Source organism: Monodelphis domestica, chromosome 7 (genome assembly GCF_027887165.1).
Source record: "Monodelphis domestica isolate mMonDom1 chromosome 7, mMonDom1.pri, whole genome shotgun sequence".
NCBI classification, from domain to species: Eukaryota; Metazoa; Chordata; class Mammalia; order Didelphimorphia; family Didelphidae; genus Monodelphis; species Monodelphis domestica.
In genome coordinates this window covers 13591278-13609693 of record NC_077233.1, presented here as the reverse complement: position 1 = coordinate 13609693, position 18416 = coordinate 13591278, and the positions used below count along the sequence as shown (strand labels likewise).

The 18416-nt window shown below is 57.1% G+C and overlaps 1 protein-coding gene across 1 annotated transcript in view; it reads right to left on the bottom strand.

Moving 5' to 3' along the window:
* The window catches only part of SCN5A (sodium voltage-gated channel alpha subunit 5), a 109438-nt gene extending 92274 nt beyond the window's left edge, over nucleotides 1-17164 (bottom strand). The window contains 3 exon segments of the mRNA NM_001246327.1: nucleotides 12918-12997; nucleotides 12999-13040; nucleotides 16898-17164. Of these exon segments, the coding sequence (NP_001233256.1) occupies nucleotides 12918-12997; nucleotides 12999-13040; nucleotides 16898-17164 (389 nt within the window).
* Between the last annotated feature and the right edge of the window lie 1252 nt (nucleotides 17165-18416).

Genomic DNA, 18416 nt, shown 5'->3' with positions numbered 1-18416 from the left:
CCCGCCCGCCGTTGCCAGCCTCCCAGAAGCCTCCTGGCGGGCGGGCGTGTCCCGAAGGAGCCCGCAGCGCCTGGCGAGGTTCATTCAGCCTCCAGCAGCCCACAAGACTGCCTATTCCCGGCGGCCAGCTTGGAGCCGGTAATTGCCCTCCCGGGGCCTTCTCTCCCCATCGCCGGAGCCCAAACATTTTCCATTACCTGGCCCAGCCCTCTGGCTCGTGCTGCCGGGAGAGAGCAGAGCGGGCGGCGGGGAGGGTGCAGAAATGCAGGGCGATCCCGCGAGGCCGACGGTCACAGATTCAAAACCAGCCCAACCCTTCGGAGCCGGAGAAGGCTTCGGACGCCCTCCTGGCCTCGCAGCCCCCGGCCGGCCCTCGGCCCGGCTTTGTTTCCCCGAGCCACTGGAATCCCTTTTTTACCCTAACCCTCGCCTCCCCTTAGCTTCAATGCCGTGTCTCGGTTCCAAGGTAGAAGAGCCGGAAGCGTGGGCCCCGGGGGTGAAGGGACTCGCCCAGGGTCACCCAGCTGGGAAGGGTCTGAGGCCACATTCGAACCCAGAACAGACACACATTTCACAAATATGGGATGGCGTGGTGACAAATCTCTGGCCTCCAAAGATCTGTATGCTAGTCCTGCCCCGGCTGTTGGCATGGCCTTCCACGGGTGTCCCTCAACCTGAGAGCCCAAACCTGCCAACCACGGGGAGCCTCAGCAAAAGAATTCCTAAATGTGTCCTGCTTGGATACCTGCCCTTTGTGTGGTTCTCGGCAAGTCGTCGAGGGCAGAGATGTCGAACTCGAGTCCCACATGGTGTATGTTGTTCTCTTATCTATGCTTTATGGCCTTTTCGTGGATTTTGGGAAATATTTCCCCATTCAGCTTGTGGCACCTGCTCTAGGCACCGGGACGACTCCGGGCTGCAGGAAAGGCGAAGATCAGCACTGATGGAGAGCCTGTCCTCCCCTGGGAGTCCTCCCCACGAGTGAAATCCTCCCAAAATAGCCACCCAAGTGCTCCTTGATGCCTTCTGATGGAGAGTCCAGCCATGACACAGGCCCTGGAAGGGCTATTCCAGGGGGGACAAGACCTGCCAGGTCTGAGCAAACTGGACAGGCTTGAGTTTAGGTCCAGGGATGGGCCATGAGTCTGTCATCCATGAATGTCTTAACTAGCTAAGGTCAGGAGAGGATCATGCCCAGGCTTTCAGCAGAACTAGTAGGCATTTAGTCCATCTGTCCTTCCTTCCTTCCTTCCCTTCTTCCTTCTGTCCATCCTTCCATCTTTCCTCCCTCCCTCCCTCCTTCCCTCCCTCCCTTCCTCCCTCCTTCCCTTCCTTCTTTCCTTCCTTCCTTCCTTCCTTTCTTCCTTCCTTCCTTCCTTCCTTCCTTCCTTCCTTCCTTCCTTCCTTCCTTCCTTCCTTCCTTCCTTCCTTCCTTCCTTCCTTCCTTCCTTCCTTCCTCCCTTCCTTCCTTCCTTCCTCCCTTCCTTCCTTCCTTCCTGACTCTGCAGCCATTCATGAACACTGTCTGCTAACCCCCAGCGGGTTCTCCTCTGCCTTGATGAAGGCAGCACCCACACCAAAGCCAAACTCAAACATCTCCAGGCTCAAAGGATCCTGTCAATAGGGCTGGAAGGGCCCCCGGAGGCCCTCTACTCAAACCCTCTCTTATTCAGATGAGGAAATTGAGGCCCAGAGAAGCTCCTCGGATTAGACATCTAGAGGCCAAAGAGACCGCCTAATCCAATCTTCTCATTTATATAAATGTGGAAGCGGAAGCCCAGGGAGGTCAGTATCTCTCTCCAGGTTGCACAGACAGTGACTGTCAGAGGTGTGATTTAAACTCAGGTCCCCTGAAACCAGAGAGCCAGTGGGTATCCTTCAATAGAAGTCAAATGGCCGGAGGGATTTCTGTCCTGCTGACCTCCCAGCTCTGCTGTGCAGGCGGCATGAGAAGCATCAGAACTGACTTCTCGTACTCTATGCTAACTCCTGTAGGGCGGGGAGGCTCCTGCTCTGGGATCTGGGTTGGAGGCGCCCTCCAGGCTGCTGCTTTGCACCCCGTCTTTGTCTTGGGGGACCCCGTCCTCCTTTTAACAGAGCCTGGTGAGCGAATGAGGGGGACGAGGCGCTTTTTGGGCGTCCATCCCTTGCTTGTCCGCACCTCTCCAATGGAAGCTGTCTTGGGTGGGCCAACACAGACTGGATCAGACTCAATGTGGGAGCTCGACGCCAAGGCCTAAAGGGGCGTCCGTGCGGCCGAGCTCGGCCGGGGACAGCCAGTGGGGCAGGAAGGCCCAAGAGGCGGCCGGCCGGAGCTCCCCGCCCCCCGCGCCTCCTCGAGCCAGGGCTCCTGCTGACAGAAAACGGCCCGAGCTGAGAGAGACACTCCTGGCAGTATCACACTGATAGGGGCCGTTTCTCCAGCCCGAGTTCCCATGACCGGGGGGCTGGGCCCCCCCACGGGCAGATAAGGGCCCTCCGGAGCAGCGGCGGCTGTCACAGCATCGGCTCCCGCTGCCCGGGGGGGCTGGGGCGGGCGGGGGGGCACATCAACGCCTGCACGTGTCCCCGATGGCCCCGCTGGCCCGCCGCCAGCTCCCGGCCCAGCTGATGCCCTCATATGGTGACAGGCAGGGGATCCTGCTCGAGGAGGGGCTGCCCCTGGCCGCCGGGCCCTTCTCTCCCGGCCAGGACTTGGAGCACATCCAGCGCCCCCCTCCTCCCCCCGCCAGCCCCCATTTCACAGGGCTCCTGATAGGGACGGTGTCGCTGCTTCTCCGCTGGCTCTGGGACCCATCGGGGGTCTGCTGCCTGGGGGGCCGGGCCTGTCCTTAGGTGCTCCCACAGAAAGGGCCAGCTCCCTGCTCCTCGCTCTGTCTGTCTGTCTGTTTGTCCTTGTCTCTCTCTGTCCCTGTCTCTGTCTCTCTCTGTCTGTCCCTTTCTCTCTGTCCCTGTCTCTGTGTCTCTGTCTGTCTCTGTCTCTGTCTCTCTCTGTCTCTCTCTCTCTCTGTCTCTCTGTCTTTCTCTCTCTCTGTCCCTGTCTCTGTCTCTGTCCCTGTCCCTGTCTCTCTCTGTCTTTCTCTCTCTCTGTCTTTCTCTCTCTCTGTGCCTGTCTCTCTCTGTCTTTCTCTCTCTCTCTCTCTCTCTCTCTCTCTCTCTCTCTCTCTCTCTCTCTCTCTCTCTCTCTCTCTGTCTGTCCCTGTCTCTGTTTCTCTCTGTCTCTGTCTGTCTGTCTGTCCCTGTGTCTCTGTCTCTGTCTGTTCCTGTCTGTTTGTCCTTGTCTCTCTCTGTCCCTGTCTATCCCTTTCTCTGTCTCTCTCTGTCTCTGTCTGTCCCTGTCTCTGTCTGTTCCTGTCTGTCTGTTTGTCCCTGTCTCACTCTGTCCCTGTCTCTCTCTCTCTCTCTGTCTGTCTGTCTGTCTGTCTGTCCCTGTGTCTCTGTCTCTGTCTCTGTCTCTGCCTCCTTCCCTTCCCTTCTACCTTAGTGCCAATTCTAAGAGAATCATGGCAAGGAGTAGGCAATAGGAATGAAGTGACTTGCTTAGGGTCATACAGCTTGGAAGTGTCTGAAGCCAGAGCTGAACCCAGGTCCTCCCAACTCCAAGCCTGGTGCTCTAGCCACTATGCTACCTAGCTGCCCCTCCATGTTTTCTCTTGCCGTTTTCCACAGCCTCCCACATGGCCTCCCTGTCCTCTTTCCTCTGGTCCCTCCTGGGCACCATTGCTAGGTACATTCTCCTAGGCACAGTTCCCCTTGGTGGCACAGTGAGTAAAGATGCTTAAGTCAGGAAGACCCTGAGTTCAAATCCTGCTTGAGACACTGGTTGTCCAACTCTGAGTGCCTCAATTTCTTCACCTGTAAAATGGGGATAACAACCGCAACTCTCTCCCAGGGGTGTTATGAGAACAGAATCCTCCCTTTAAGACCGTCTCCACGAGGCCACCTTTCCTGACTGTCACCCGGAGGCGGCTCTCCCCTCACTCCTCAGTCACCCCTGCTCAGACTCTCTGTCCCTCTCGGGGACCCCTCCTCCTTCCCATTGCCTCACTGCCTCATCTAAGGGGGAGGGGGTCTAGGTCGGGGCATGGCCAGTGGAAAGGGTGCTGATGTCCGAGTCAGAGGAGCCTGCGTCAGCCTCTTCCCCTCTGGAGTCCTTGGCTAACTCGCTTCGTTGCCACGAGCCTTGGTTTTCCCATCTGTAAAAGGGGGGCGGCACATGCAGTTGGTCACCTCTTCTCTCGTTGCTGTCAGACCCTGCCCGTCCTTCCATGTGGGCTTCTCCAGGTAGACTGAATTCTCTCATGGGAGCACAAGTGGGTGCACGCTGGGTGGCCGGGAAGCATTCGCCGATGCGTGGATGGACACCCTCCGGGAGCTCGGCCGGCCCTCTCGGCCCCTGTGGCCACGCTGGTCACCTGTCGGCTCAGACTAAAGGCCGATGGGCGCTCAGGCCGTGGCTGGAGGGTGTCTGGGACTAGTTGGTGCTGCTTCTCCAGGCCTCGTGGCCCCGTCTGTGCCTCTGTGGTCTGTGTTCTTGGTGGGGCCGTCCCCAAGCTCCCCCGGGGCCCCCCATGTCTCTGGCCATCCTGAGGGTGCCCGCTGAACCCCTGGCTGTCCGCGGCTCACCCAGAGCCGGCCCATCTCCCGTCAAAGGTGACATTGCTCTGTTGACACCCTTTGAGCCACACTCTCCGCGTTTCTTGTCCGCACTCGTCTGTCCTTGGAGTGACCCTTCCTCCTCTCTGGGCACTCTGGTGTTCCGCCGCTCCCAACCAAACAAGGAAGAGCCGCTGGCTCCGAATACCCGGGGCCCCTTTGCCCGCATCAACGTCGGAACTTCGGGGGGGCTGGAAGGAGGCCCGGGAGGGGCTACCTCGTCTCCCATGCTCTCCTAAGACGGTAGGCTTTGGAGTCCGAGGTCCTGGGTTCAGATCTACCTCTGCATTCTCAAATGACTACCCAGTATCTGTTGGCAAGACTTCATTTCCCGTTCACACACATTCGTTGGCTTGTTGTCCCCCCACCGGATTGTGAGTCACTTGACGGCAGCCGCTGTCTTCGCCTCTTTTGCTATCCCAAGCACTTAGCACAGTGTCTGGCACAGAGTAGGTGCTTTGATGTTTCTGCCTTTTAAACCCTCATCTTGGACTCCGTTCCAAGGCAGAAGAGTGGCAAGGGCTGGGCAATGGGGGTCATGTGACTTGCCCAGGGTCACCCAGCTAGGACATGTCCGAGGCCAGATTGAACCCCAGGACCTCCTGTCTCTAGGCCTAGCTCTGTATCCACTGAGCCACTTCACTATCCCCTGCTGTGATGTTTATTGACCGACTCACTAAAATCACGGAAGCTTCCTGGCCCTCAGTCTCCTGATTTGTGAAATGATGCCTACAAGCCTGCTCCAAATCTAGGCTCCTTCCTTTCAGCCCAGATTGAGGGGAGGCTGGCAGCTGACATATCCGGGTTCCAGCAGGTCAGAGGGACCCCTTTAAGGGAGGGATGAGCTGCTGGTTCTAGTTTTAATCGAAGCATCTACCATGGAGTCAGACCTCCAGCCGGCAGGGACCTCGGCCATTGTCTCAAACAACCTCTGGAGGGAGGAGGGGAAGTGACTTGTCTAAGGTCACACTGACTCCCCATCCTTTCTGCTCTCTGCTGCCCCTGGAGTGAGTGAGCGTCTCTCCTGTCCAGGGCAGGAGCGGACGGATCTGAACCTGTGGGGCTCTCCGAGGGAGACTCTCCCAATGAGGTTGGCACCTCGGGGCCAGGGGGGTCCCCACTCTGCCATCTTTGTGGGAAGTCAACAGGAAAATCCGACCCCATCTGCAGAGCCCTCATCCTCCCGTTTCCAGCGGCGGCTGCCTGTAATTGCTCACTAATTGCTCCACGCGGACGCCTTTCTGTCTCTGATGACTTCCCAGGCACCTGGAGAGCAGGGAGCTTCTCTCTTCCTCCTGCCTCCTTCTCTCCTGCCTTCCTTGGCTGGGCTTCTGGGAAGGGTTCCCGGGTCCCCATCCCCGGGAGCCCAGGGGGTCTCCTCAGAGGTCCCCCCTCGCCTCCAGGCTGGCTCTGGGTGCAGATTCTGCTGCTCCGTGCGGCCGAGGGCTCCCACCTCTGCCTCTGGGGCTCTCGTGATCCAGGGATGCTGGTCAGCCGCAGAAACTCTGCCGGGGCCTCTGCTGGGGGGCCTTCGAGGCAGCCCCACTCCCTGGCCTCGGGGGCCACGCAGGAATCCTGGGGCGGCGACAGCCTGGAGCTCGGCTCCCAGGGGCTCCCGCCGTCACCGAGCGCCCTGCGTTGGTTGGAAACCTGCAAGAGAGGAGCTCCGAGGCGCCCTGGCGAGGGAGGATGGCTTCGCCGGAGGCTGCTCCCCTGGAGGCAGCGCGGGGAGAGGCAGAGCCGAGCCAGCTCTCCTCATTAGAGAGCGATCGCTTGGCTCATCCCAAGGCCCGGAGAGCCTCAGTCTCCTCCTCCGTACCAGGGAGAGGCTCCTCTCTGCACTCCTAAAGGAGAGGCCGGATGGCTGCGGAGGGCCCTGCGACGACTCCTCCCAGGAGAGGAGTCCCCCTGGGGGCCCCTGGCCAGAGTAGCGCCCCGATCCCGAGAGGGGACGGAGCACGAAGCCGGACGGGACCTCAGAGCAGGGGGCCTGGGCTAACTCTGCAGGGGGGACCCCCGGGGCAGGGACAGGCTCCGACTCCAAACCCGGAGCCAGACTGGAGTCCGTCATCACCGGAGGGGCCTCAGAGAATCCTGAGATGGACCAAAGGCAAAGGGCCAGCCTGGATAGAGAAAGATCATCCCGTCCTGGCACTCAGTCCAGCCCTCCCGGCTCTCTGCCTGGGAGCTTTAGTCGGATGCGAATCCTGCCTCCCACGGCCTCAGTTTCCCCATTCATAAATCGGGGAGGGGAGATGCTCCCCGCGGCCCCCCGAGTCTTTGCTGCTCCAGGCCCTCCTCCTCCAGCCATGGAGCCCTTCCCAAGAAGGAGCGAGCCCAGGAAGGGGCCGGAGCGCCAGCAGGCAGACCCATGTGACACGTGAATTGCTCTCCACTGGATGGAATTTGTCGATTGCCGCTTGTAGGTTTCCCAGTCGTCAATTACTGGCGCGGTCCGGGCTGAGTCCTGCAAGCCCACGCGGCCCAGGAACACGGTTCTAGGACCGGAGCCTGCCCCGTCTGTGCCTTTCCAGGCGCACAAGAACGACGTTCGATGCCTTTGGCGTACGAAGGGGCCAACGGAGGCACGAGGAGACCCCGGGATGGCGAATGCTGCTGGAAGAGACCCCACACTCTGCCCAGAGTCATGGCCGCTCTCCCTCCGCTCTGCAGAGAAGGAACCTGAGATTGAAACAGGCGATGAGGCTCAGGCCGTAACGCGCAGGATTCGAAGCCGGGTCCTCCGGCCCCATATCCGGTGCCCGCTGCACAAGGTGGCCTCCCCGGCTTCCAGGATGGCTGACATCCTCGGTGCCCTCGAGGACTGGCGATGCCCAGGAGAGGGGGAGGGAGCGTCCTCCGATTCCCGGGGCGGGACAAGCGGGGGGTGGGGGGGGAAGACCACACGGCCAGGAACTCTGGCTACTTACTATACTGGGTGAGGCAGTCTCGGAGCTGTGTGTCCGGAGCCCTCCCCACCTCCGCGGGAGACAGCTGGGCCGCCTGGCTAAGGCCCTCTGGGGGCCGCGGGACGGTCCTCCAGAGACCACTGGGCAGGTGCAGCAATGAGCCGACAAGGGCTTTTCTGGAGCTCTCTGAGGGGCCGCAGGGCTGGCCTTGGCTTCACAGAGCGGGCACTTCGCTTCCTGGGGGTGCCGCTGCCTGCACCCCCCCCCCCAGCAAGCCCAGACCTCGGCCGGTTCCGCCCCACTCCAGGCACCAAGAGGGGAACGGAAGCCCAACAAGAGCAGTGACTTGGCCAAGGCCACTCAGATGATCGGCGTCCGAGGGGGGATTCGTTCAAGATCTCCTGCCTTCCAAACCAGCCTCTCCATTCTACCACTTGTCTGCTCCCTGCAGGGAGGCGGCTTTCTAAGGCTACCCCTTTGCCTTCCCTCTCAGAAGCACAGCTGCGTGCTGGTTCCAGGGCAGAAGAGCGCGAAGGAATAGGGATCAAGTGACTTGGCCAGGACCACACGGCTAGGAAGCGCCTGAAGACAGATTTGAACTCAGGACGTCTCATCTCCGAGCCTGGCTCTACCCACTGAGCCACCTCACTTCCCCTCCCCTCGTCATTCTCTAAAGACTTTATAAATTAATTAATTTTATTTTATTTTTTTCAGAATCTCTACCTTTAGGCTTAGAATCAATACGGCGTATTGGGTCCAGGGCAGAAGAGCAGTGAAGGCTAGGCAATGGGGTTAAATGAGTGTCTGCAGCCAGACTTGAACCCAGGGCACCTGCTCTGTAGGCCTGGCTCTCCAGCCACTGAGCCACTCAGCTGCCCACTACAGGCAGGTTCTCAGGTCTGCAGAGCACTTCAAAACAGGGGTTCACTTATTCCTTGTGACAATCCTCTGGGGCGAGTGCTACAAATGTTATTGTATTCATTTTACAGATGAGGAAACTGAGGCTCGGGGAGGTTGACTGCTTCCCCCAGGGTCTCCGAGCTCACCGTGGCTCTGGTGGTTCTCCCTGACTCCAAGCCTTCCCTACCACATCGCCTCTGGAGCCAATCAAACGAGCAAACTGACGGCGCAGGATGCGAGTGCGGAAGCTGCTTTGAGGGCTGCTCTGTTGAAGGAGCCTACCTGGGTCAGAGGCGGAGATCCTGGACTTTGACCACAAGCATCCTGTCTTTGCCACCCGATAGTGACCGTGAGAGCGGACGGTCTGGCTCCTCCTTGGAAACTGGCCCCGGCTGGCCACGAGTCTCTCTGAGGAGGTTTCCTTGGAAGCCCCCGGCCGAGGGCCCCCCAAAGAGGCCACCCTTTGAGAGAATGTTGGGGTCTTGGCCCCCATGAGAATGTGGGTCCCCAGAAGTCCAGGAAAAGCCCCCTGGCTCCAAGTCACTTCTAGGGTGATCCCCAGCTTTGAACGCGTCACTCCTTCACTCCAAAAGCTTCAGTGACTCCCCACTGCCCACAGGACCCAAACTGGAGGCTGTCGCCTGGTGCTCCCAGGAGCCCTTCATCAATGCAGGGTTCCAGATAAGCTGGTCTATTGGCCCCCCTCGAACCCAGCGCTCCCTCCTGACTCGCACAATTGCACATACTGTTTGCTCCCCGGGCCCAGAGTGCCTTCTCTTCTGGCTCAGCCTTCAGAATCCTGGTTTTCCTTCAAGGCTCAACTTCAGCGCTGCCTCCTCTGGGAAGTCGTCCCTGAATTCCCCCAGTGTTTGCCCCCCTTCACATTTCGTGTCTCACACTCATTTGTGCGCAGAGATCTGACAGAATGGAGGCCCGCGAGGGCAGCGACTGCCCTGCCACACAGTAGGGACCCATAAATGTTTGCTGGATTGGGCCGACTTGGATTCTTTCTCACTGCCCCAATCCCTCATCGGAACACACTCTGGCTCCACCTCTCTCTGTGTCCCTCTTTCTGTCACTGTCTCTCTCTATCTCTTTGCCTTTGTGTCTTTCTCTCTGTCTGTCTCTGTGTCTGTCTGTCTCTGTCTATCTCTTTCTGTGTCTGTCTTTCTCTCTGTCTCTGTCCCTCTCTGTCTGTCTGTCCATCTCTCTGTGTCCCTCTTTCTGTCACTGTCTCTCTCTATCTCTTTGTCTTTGTGTCTCTCTCTGTCTCTGTCTGTCTGTCTCTGTCCCTCTCTGTCTGTCTGTCCATCTCTCTGTGTCTCTCGTTCTGTCGCTGTCTCTCTTTATCTCTTTCTGTCTCTATGTCTCTGTCCCTCTCTCTGTCTCTCTCACATTTCTCTGCTCCCTCTATTACATTTACCTTTACAGAAGCCCCACTAGAGAGGAAGCTCCCTGAGGGCATGCTCATGGGAACACAGAAGGAGAAAGGCCACTGGAGGCCATTCCTGTCATACAGATTGAGGAGATGGAGGCTGGGAGGGGACTGCACAGTGAGTAAGGGTCTGAGGCAGAATTCGAACCCTGGTCTCCATGACATCAGGCCTGGGCTCTGCAGTTAAAGGTTGCCCCTCATCTCCACTGGCTTCCTCTTACTTGTCTTGGAGCTTATCCCAGAAGGTAAGCCACTGAGAGCCCTGCGAGGTCCAGGCCCCCGGCCTGGGAGTGGAAGCTCGGCCCCAGGAATGGCCTGTCCAAGCCGGAGCACCATTCTTGCTCGGTCTTGCTCTCTCCCCAAGGTAGGAGTACAAGAAGTGGGCCATCTCCCATCCTCGGAGGAGAAGTCTCTCACACACACACTCTCACACACACACTCACTCATACTCTCACACACACACACACACTCATACACACTCACTCTCACACACTCACTCATACACACACACACACTCACTCTCTCACACACACTCTCACACATACTCACACACACACTCACTCTCACACACATACACACTCACACACACTCACACTCACTCTCTCACATACACTCACACACTCTCACACACTCTCTCTCACACTCACTCACTCTCACACACTCACACACACTCACTCACACACATACGCACACACACTCACACTCACTCTCTCTCACACACACTCACACTCTCACACACACACACTCTCACACACTCACACATACACACTCATACACACACTCACACTCACATACACACTCATAGACACTCACTCACACACTCACACACACACTCTCACACACACATACACACTCACACACACACACACACACACACACACACACACGGACAGAGGAGGGAGGGAGGCCCCAGTGTTCTCACCACACTGATCAGTGAGCACAGGGCCAGAGGTGAAAGCCACAGTATGTCTGCCATTCCCCCTCCCAGGGAGGTGAGATTGGGTTACAAGTGAGCCTGAGAGCCGCCTGACAGAGCGGAGAAGTCACACAAAAGGGCAGCCCCAGGGAGGGAGGTGGACGGGGGAGTGGGCAGCCCCTGGCTTTGTCTCAGTGACAGGCCAGCCTCGTAGGGCCTGATTGGATCCTCTGTGGCACCAGCTGGTGGAATGACCTCCTTCTCCCCCTCCAGCTGTCTCTCTGAGTCACTGCCTTGCCACCCGCCTCCCTGGGTACTCCCCAACTCCCTGGCTCTGCCCGTGACAAAGGGCAGGGACCCTCCTGCTCCTTTGGGGCAAAGGCGGGAGGGGGGGTCCTGGCATCATATACTACACACACATCCCGTATTTGGAAAACTAGCCTGGGCCTGGAGGCAGGCTGGGGAGGTAGGAGAAAGCGTCCTAAAGAGCTCAGCCCCAGAAGTTAGGGAGAGCCAACTTTGTGCCTATGGGGAGCATGGCGAACCTCTGGGCCAGGCACACGAAGAAGATTGGACGGCATTAAAAACAGAGCCTCCCCTGCCCTGCCACCCTTGCTCTACAGCCCACTTCCTGGGCCTTAGTTTCCCCACTTGTAAAATGGAGGGTTGGGACTTGATGGGCTCCAAGGCTGCCTTCAACTCTAAATCAAGGCTCCTGCACCCTCGGGAAAGCTTTGTCCACACTGAAGTCCCTAATCCTATTTTTAACTGCTGTCCCAGAACAACCCAAGTGACCTTCTCACCCTGACCATTCCAGTGACAAGTGCTTGTTCTGACTTTTCTTGAGGGGCTCTTGGAAGAGGATGGGAAGCTGCTGTTCTTGAGGCAGCTCACTCCACATGGGGAAGGAGCAGGGATTTAATGGTTAGGAAGTTCTTCCTTCAAATTCCAAGCATAATCCCCCTCTCTACAACTCCCACCTCTTAAGCCAAGGCCAGACCAAGGAGAAGGCGAATCCTTTCCCATGACAGACCCTCAAAAGACTACAGCATTGTTCTCTTGCCCCCTCTAGTCTTCACTGCTTTAGGGACCCAATTCTTCAATGGTCCCATCTTTGGAGCCCTCACAATTCTAATCAGCTTCCTCTGGATACCTTTCATTCTGTCAGTGTTCTTAAAAGGTGGCACACAGGACTGAGCATAATACTCAGGTCTATTTAGTTTGACAAGGGCAGAGTCTGGCAGTACTATCCCCTCTCTTATTCTGAACCCCACTGCCATGAAATTAGATGAGCTTTTCTGGCTGCTGAATCACACTCCTGCCTTTTTTATTTAATTAAACCCTTCTGTCTTAGAATCAATATCATAAATTGGTTCTGAGGCAGAAGAGCTATAAAGGGATAGGTAATAAGGTTAAATGACTTGCCCATGGTCATAGAACTAGGAAGCATTTCAAGCTAGATTTGAACCCAGGACCTCCTATCTTCAGGCCTGCCTCTCAATCCCCTGAGCCACTCAGCTGTCCCTCACCCTTATCCACTGATGAGCCAGTGTCAATTTTACATAAATGGCTATCTGGTCACTAACTTCCCCTATCCTGAACTTCTACAATTGATTATTTGTACCTACCCAGTAGAGTTTACATTTATCTCTACTATATTTTATACTGCTACTAGCCTTAGCCTATAAAATATCACAGTGTAGTGGTTTTTGAATCATAAAGTCCTGAGTTCAAATTCTGCCTCTAATTCATTCTAGCCGTGTGACTGCTGGCAAGTCATTTAACTACTCAGTGTCCTAGGCATCTCTAAGGCTACAAGTTACTCAGTTGTTGATCTGAGTGGGTGAAGGAAGTTTTTCCACAAGAATTTTCCATGCTGATGAAATCACAGGTCCAGGCAACCCCCCAACTCTTGGCTTTATGTTCATTCAAAAGAGAGTGTGAGCCACAGCTCCAGGAGTGGAAAGCATCAGGCAGGTGGCCCTCAGCTTGAGGTCACTTTTTCACTGTAGCCTAAGTCCTCTCCCCACCCAATGGAAGCAGCATGCTCACCGCCCCTCCTGACCCAGGTCGCTTCCAGATGAGGACTCCCACACAGAACTGAAAAGGATATGAATGAACCAAGATTTTAACCGCTGCTCTCCGGATGGGGTGGAAGGGGCTGAGGATGTACAAGGCATTTAAATCGGAAGATGGTTTTCCCCTTGTTCAGTACAATGAAGGTCTGTGGATAAAGAGAGAGAAGGCAGAGAACAGATTACAAAGGTATTGGCTACCCTGGAGCACAGATTTAGAGCAGAGAGAGACCTCCGAGGTGAGGAAAGGGGGAGCTGGCCCAGGGGGCCACGGAGCTGCCTGGGCTGTGGAAGGCTGGAGTGGGGTAGAGAGTAGGGATGTGGGAGGCAACGTGGGGAAGAACTGGAAGGGCTGCCCCTCGGGATGGTACCTGGGCTTATGGGATCGCAGAGCAAGAATTGAGAGGCTCCTCAGAGCCCAGCTAGCCCTTCCCAATCATTTCATAGGGGAAGAAACAGAGGCTCAGGGAAGGATTTGAACCCAGGTTCTCTGGTTCTCCAGTCAATGTTCTTTCTAATGTACTATACGGTCTCCTCCTCACTGAATAGTCAAGTCCATTCCCAAGACACCCCCTCAGAGTTGGGGCTGAGCTTAGGGCATCCTTCAAGCTGGGGACCACTAGGGACCTCAGGTCCTCATTCTCTCTCTCCTTCCCCAGTTGGCTCTGCCTAGCTGAGCAGCCAGTAAGAAGGAAGAGACAGAAGACCCAGAGGAAGAAGTGACAGCTCCAGGGGGAAAGTAGCCCTAAATTGGAGCACGTCCTGAAACAGCTAGGGTCCCCAGCTCCCCGGGCACATGCAAACCGTACACAAATGATATGCAACGTTTAGGCAAAGATGCTCAGACCCCCTCCGCCCCACCAGCTCCCCCCCTAGGCTGCTGGGAAGACTATGCCCAATAGTGGATAATGAGCGAAGGCTCCAAGGGGCCTTGGGATGGGCCATGCTTGTCTCCTCTGGGAAGATGTAGGAAATTTCCCTCCAGGTTTTCTTCGAGCCACTTCCTCACCCTCACCGGGCTGAGGCGGGAGAGTTAGACACAGTGTGGCATGGGGGGGTAATACCGGGCTGGTCTTCATGTTAGGTGGGCCTCGGGTCAAATCCCGCCTCGAACCCTGGTGGCAGTGAACTAGATCAGAGATGTCAAATGCCACCAGGGCACACGCAGCCCACACAGATGGAGACATCAGAGGGAAAGATTTGACATAGAAAATACAGGAAAATAACTTGAATATGGGGGTTTCTAAGCCAATATGGATCCTCATGGACGGCTATGTGTCCCTCCCCTTCCACTCCCAATTCCATTTGAGTTTGACTCCACTGGACTAGAACGTCTTCAGCACACCGGAAGCATCTCTCAGTGTCAGGAAATCACATCATGGAATGCCTTAGTCAGAGGTAGAGGGTTTCTGACTTGGCCCTTACTTAGGGGAAAATGGGTGGTAGAGTGGGTAGAGCTCTGGTCCTGGAGTTAGGCAGACCCGAGTTCAAAACTAGCCTCAGAAATTCACTAGCCACCGGACCCCAGGAAAGACTTCCAAACCCTGATGCTGACCCCAACCCTGTTTGTGCTCAGGACCAGAGAGAACTGAGGTGTGCAGACCTGTTCCTCACCTGGTTCCTTTACCCAAAGTTACTGCTATTTCCTAGGGTGCTCCTTTGGACCCCTCCTTCAAGGCTCATTCACCCCCTAACAGGGTGCCCATTCACAGGCTTCTTCAGCTCAGACCTTCATGATAAATGGAGAGTCACCATGGACTGGTCCACAATCCACCACGATCAACACATGCTCTGTCTGTCTCTCTCTGTCTTTGTCTCTCTCTGTCTCTGTCTCTGTCTGTCTGTCTGTCTGTTTCTCTGTCTCTCTCTCTTCCTCCTTCTCTCTCTGTCTCTCTGTCTCTCTCTCTCTGTCTCTGTTTCTCTTTCTCTCTCTCTCTCTCACTCCCTTTCTCCCTCCCCCTCTCTCTCTATCTCTCTCTCTCTGTCTCTGTCTGTCTGTCTGTCTGTCTGTCTGTCTGTCTGTCTGTTTCTCTGTCTCTCTCTCTTCCTCCTTCTCTCTCTGTCTCTCTCTCTGTCTGTCTCTGTTTCTCTTTCTCTCTCTGTCTCTCTCTCACTCCCTTTCTCCCTCCCTCCCTCTCTCTGTCTCTCTCTTTCTATCTCTCTGTCTCTCTCTGTCTCCCTCCCTCTCTCTCTGTCTCTCTCTTTCTGTCTCTCTGTCTCTCTCTTTCTCTCTGTCTCTCTCTGTCTCCCTCCCTTTCTCCCCCCCCCCCCATCTCCCTCCTTCTCTCTCTGTCTCTCTGTCTCTCATTTTCTCACCAGGAAATTCAATGCTATGTACTTTGGGGTCAGAAAAGCTGGGCTTAAATCTCTCCTCTCTTGCTACCTAGCTGTGTGACCTTGGGTAAGTCCCATAACCTCTTTGGGCCTCAGTTTCCTCCTCTGTAAAATGAGGGGTGGGTAGACCAAATGGCCTCCCAAGTCCTTTCCAGTTCTCATTCCAAGGTCCTGACTTCATACAGTGGAGGCCTGTGCCCATCACCGTCTGACTCCTGGCCCAACCCTTCTTGGGAGAAGGCCTGCGCCCCCATGCAAATCTTGTTTCCTCCTGCAGGTAGACGGCCGGATGCTGGGCCAGGCCACGAGCAGAGCCAATCTGAGGCTGAGGGAGCTGCACTGCCCACTGGGGATCCGGGCCCCGAATGAGGAGGAGCCTCAGGGACCGCAGCCAGCAGCTTCCCGGGCAGACCCAGGAGGCCCCATCGGCAGGTTAACCAGGGACAAGGGAGAAGGCCTGAAGGAGAGCCGGGGGATGAGCGGCCAAGGAGGGGCAGGCACTGGAGTCGGGAGGGTTCGAGGGATTAACGCCCCCCTGTCCCCTGGACCGAGGCGAGGGTCTGGCCTGGGCTCCCCAGCCTCCAGCCCGCTAACGGCCAGACCTTAGGAGAGAGAACCCAGGAGAGAAGGTGCCCGTGAGAGGCTGGCAGCCCCCCGGCCTCCCGCGGCATCCTCCCGCAGTCCCTGGGGGGCTGGAGGCGGGTCTCTGGGTCTCTCCTCCATTCTTGGGCCTTCAGAGGGAACACCAGAGTCTGTCCTGAGTGCCAGAGACGACCTGGCCTGGGAACCAGGAGGAGTGGCGGGGAGAGAACCAGGGATGGGTGCTACAGCGTGGGGGCAGGAGCAGAGGCTTTAAAAGCCCCAAACACCTCACTTTCTGTCTCAGTAATAACTCTAAGGGCTAGGCAAATGGGGTTGAGTGACTTGCCCAGGGGAACACAGCTAGGAAGGGTCTGAGGTCAAATTTGAACTCAGGACCTCCCAACTCCAAGCCTGGTGCTCTACCCATCGTGCTATCTTGCTGCCCGTCGAGGCTACAGCCTTGATGAGGTTAGGTGGGACCCCAGGCAAATGAGTTAACTTTTCTGAGCCTCTGTTTCCCCATCTATTAAAATAAAAGTCTGAGAAGTATGGTATAAAGAACTGGCCTTTCAGTCAGGAAGACCTGGGTTCAAATTCTACCTCTGACACATTTCGGATGAGTGACCCTGGGCAAGTCACTTCTTCTCTAAGTCCCCCAGGTAACCCTTTAAGACTGTTAACTACAGAGAAAGTGTTGGCTGTGGCTGGTTCGGGGACTTGCTTCACCTGGGAGAGCCCCATAAGCATGAAGTCACAGATCCAAGGCCAACAAATGGCCGAAGAATGGAAAGAAAGAACATGAAAGGGACTAGAAGTGTTCAGGTGTCCCATTTTACAGATGAGGACACCGAGACCCGGGGAGGGGAAGCCACAGAAGCGGAGCTGGACCCAGGGGTCCCACACTGCCTCCCTCGTTTCCGAAGTGGCTAGGAGTGTGCTGGGATCGGACAATCCATGAGAGGATGGAAGACAGGTCCTGAAGTGGCCCCTGTGGTGCCTTTTGCCCTGGAACCCGGAAGGGATGATTCGAACCCAGACCCCAGCCGGCCCTCCCGGGGATTTGCCCCGCCCCATCTGGGCCTCCGTTCACCTTTTGGGTGCTGTAGAAGGGATCCAAGTCCTCCAGCGGCTCCCCGATGAGGTCTCGCGGTGGGTTGCCGTAGAGGTCCGGCAGCTTCTTGGACGCCTGCAGGTCGAGCTGGGGCCGCGGCTTCTCCTCCTCGAGTGGAGTGTCGCGGCTGTCCTGGGTGACGCTGCGGGCCTGCTTCTCGGCGATCTGCTTCTCAATGGCTGCCAAGGACTCTCGAGTGAACCGACGGAAGCTGGTGGCGCCTCGAGGTAACAAGAAGTTTGCCATCTTTTCATCCTGCTTCCTCGGTGCAGCCTCCCGTCCAGCTGGCAGGAGCGGCTGCAAGACACCAGAGAGCCCACCATCAGGCAACGGCCAAAGGCCGCAGGGACTCCCGGAGGGGAAGTGCCTTCCACGTCTCTGCCTGGAGCCCCCCCAGCCCCCCAGCAGCCCTCTGGGGGCCAGAGATAAGGCCTGGGTCTGTGGTGTCTCCGGGAGGGCAGTGGAGACAGCGCCAGGGCTGGAATCGGGAAGCCCTGACTGCAAATCCACTGGCGAAGTGACCCTGGGCAAGTCACTGAACTCGCTACTTTGTATTGATTCGAAGACAGAAGTGAGGATACTTTGTAGACCTCGCAGAGTCTGTATTTGTTTCCCTTCCCACCTGTTGCCTCTGCAGGGCAGACGCTGCTCAGTCTGTTTGTAAACCTCGGAACCCTTCCTGCCCAGCACGGGGCGGCGCGAGCTGAGCTGGGGTTTAGGGAGGCCCAGACGACTTAGGAGCTAATGCAGGCAAAGAGCTTTGAACGGTCTCCAGCAGCGGCTCACAAATGCGCAGCAGCCCATTTACGGAGCCCCTGGAGAATCCACGAGCATTTTTAGAACAACGTGCCCGGGAGCGAGGACAATCCTGCCCGGACGGACGGACGGACGGACGGCGTCTGCTTCCAAGCACAAACACCCTTGACTTTGCCGCAGCTGGCAAGAGCTACCGTTCTCCCAGAGCCAGGAGCTCGCAGAGTTCCCCCCCCAAGAGCCATTCCTCGAGATCCCCCGAGACGCAGAGGGAAATACTGTGGGCACCCGGGTCAGCCACCCCTTCCTTCTCCGGGCGCCTGGGTCAGCCACCCCTTCCTTCTCTGGGTGCCTGGGTCAGCCACCCCTTCTCTGGGCGCCCGGGTCAGCCACCCCTTCCTTCTCTGAGTGCCTGGGTCAGCCACCCCTTCTCCGGGCACCCGGGTCAGCCACCCCTTCCTTCTCCGGGCGCCTGGGTCAGCCACCCCTTCCTTCTCTGGGCGCCTGGGTCAGCCACCCCTTCTCTGGGCGCCCGGGTCAGCCACCCCTTCCTTCTCTGAGTGCCTGGGTCAGCCACCCCTTCTCTCGGCACCTGGGTCAGCCACCCCTTTTCCAGGCACCCGGGTCAGCCACCCCTTCTCCAGATGCCCGGACCTCAGCTTTCTGACCTGCAAAATGGGAGAGGGCTGCACGAAGTCATTTCATCTGGTGTGACCTTGAGCAAGTCACTTCTCTTTCTGGGGAT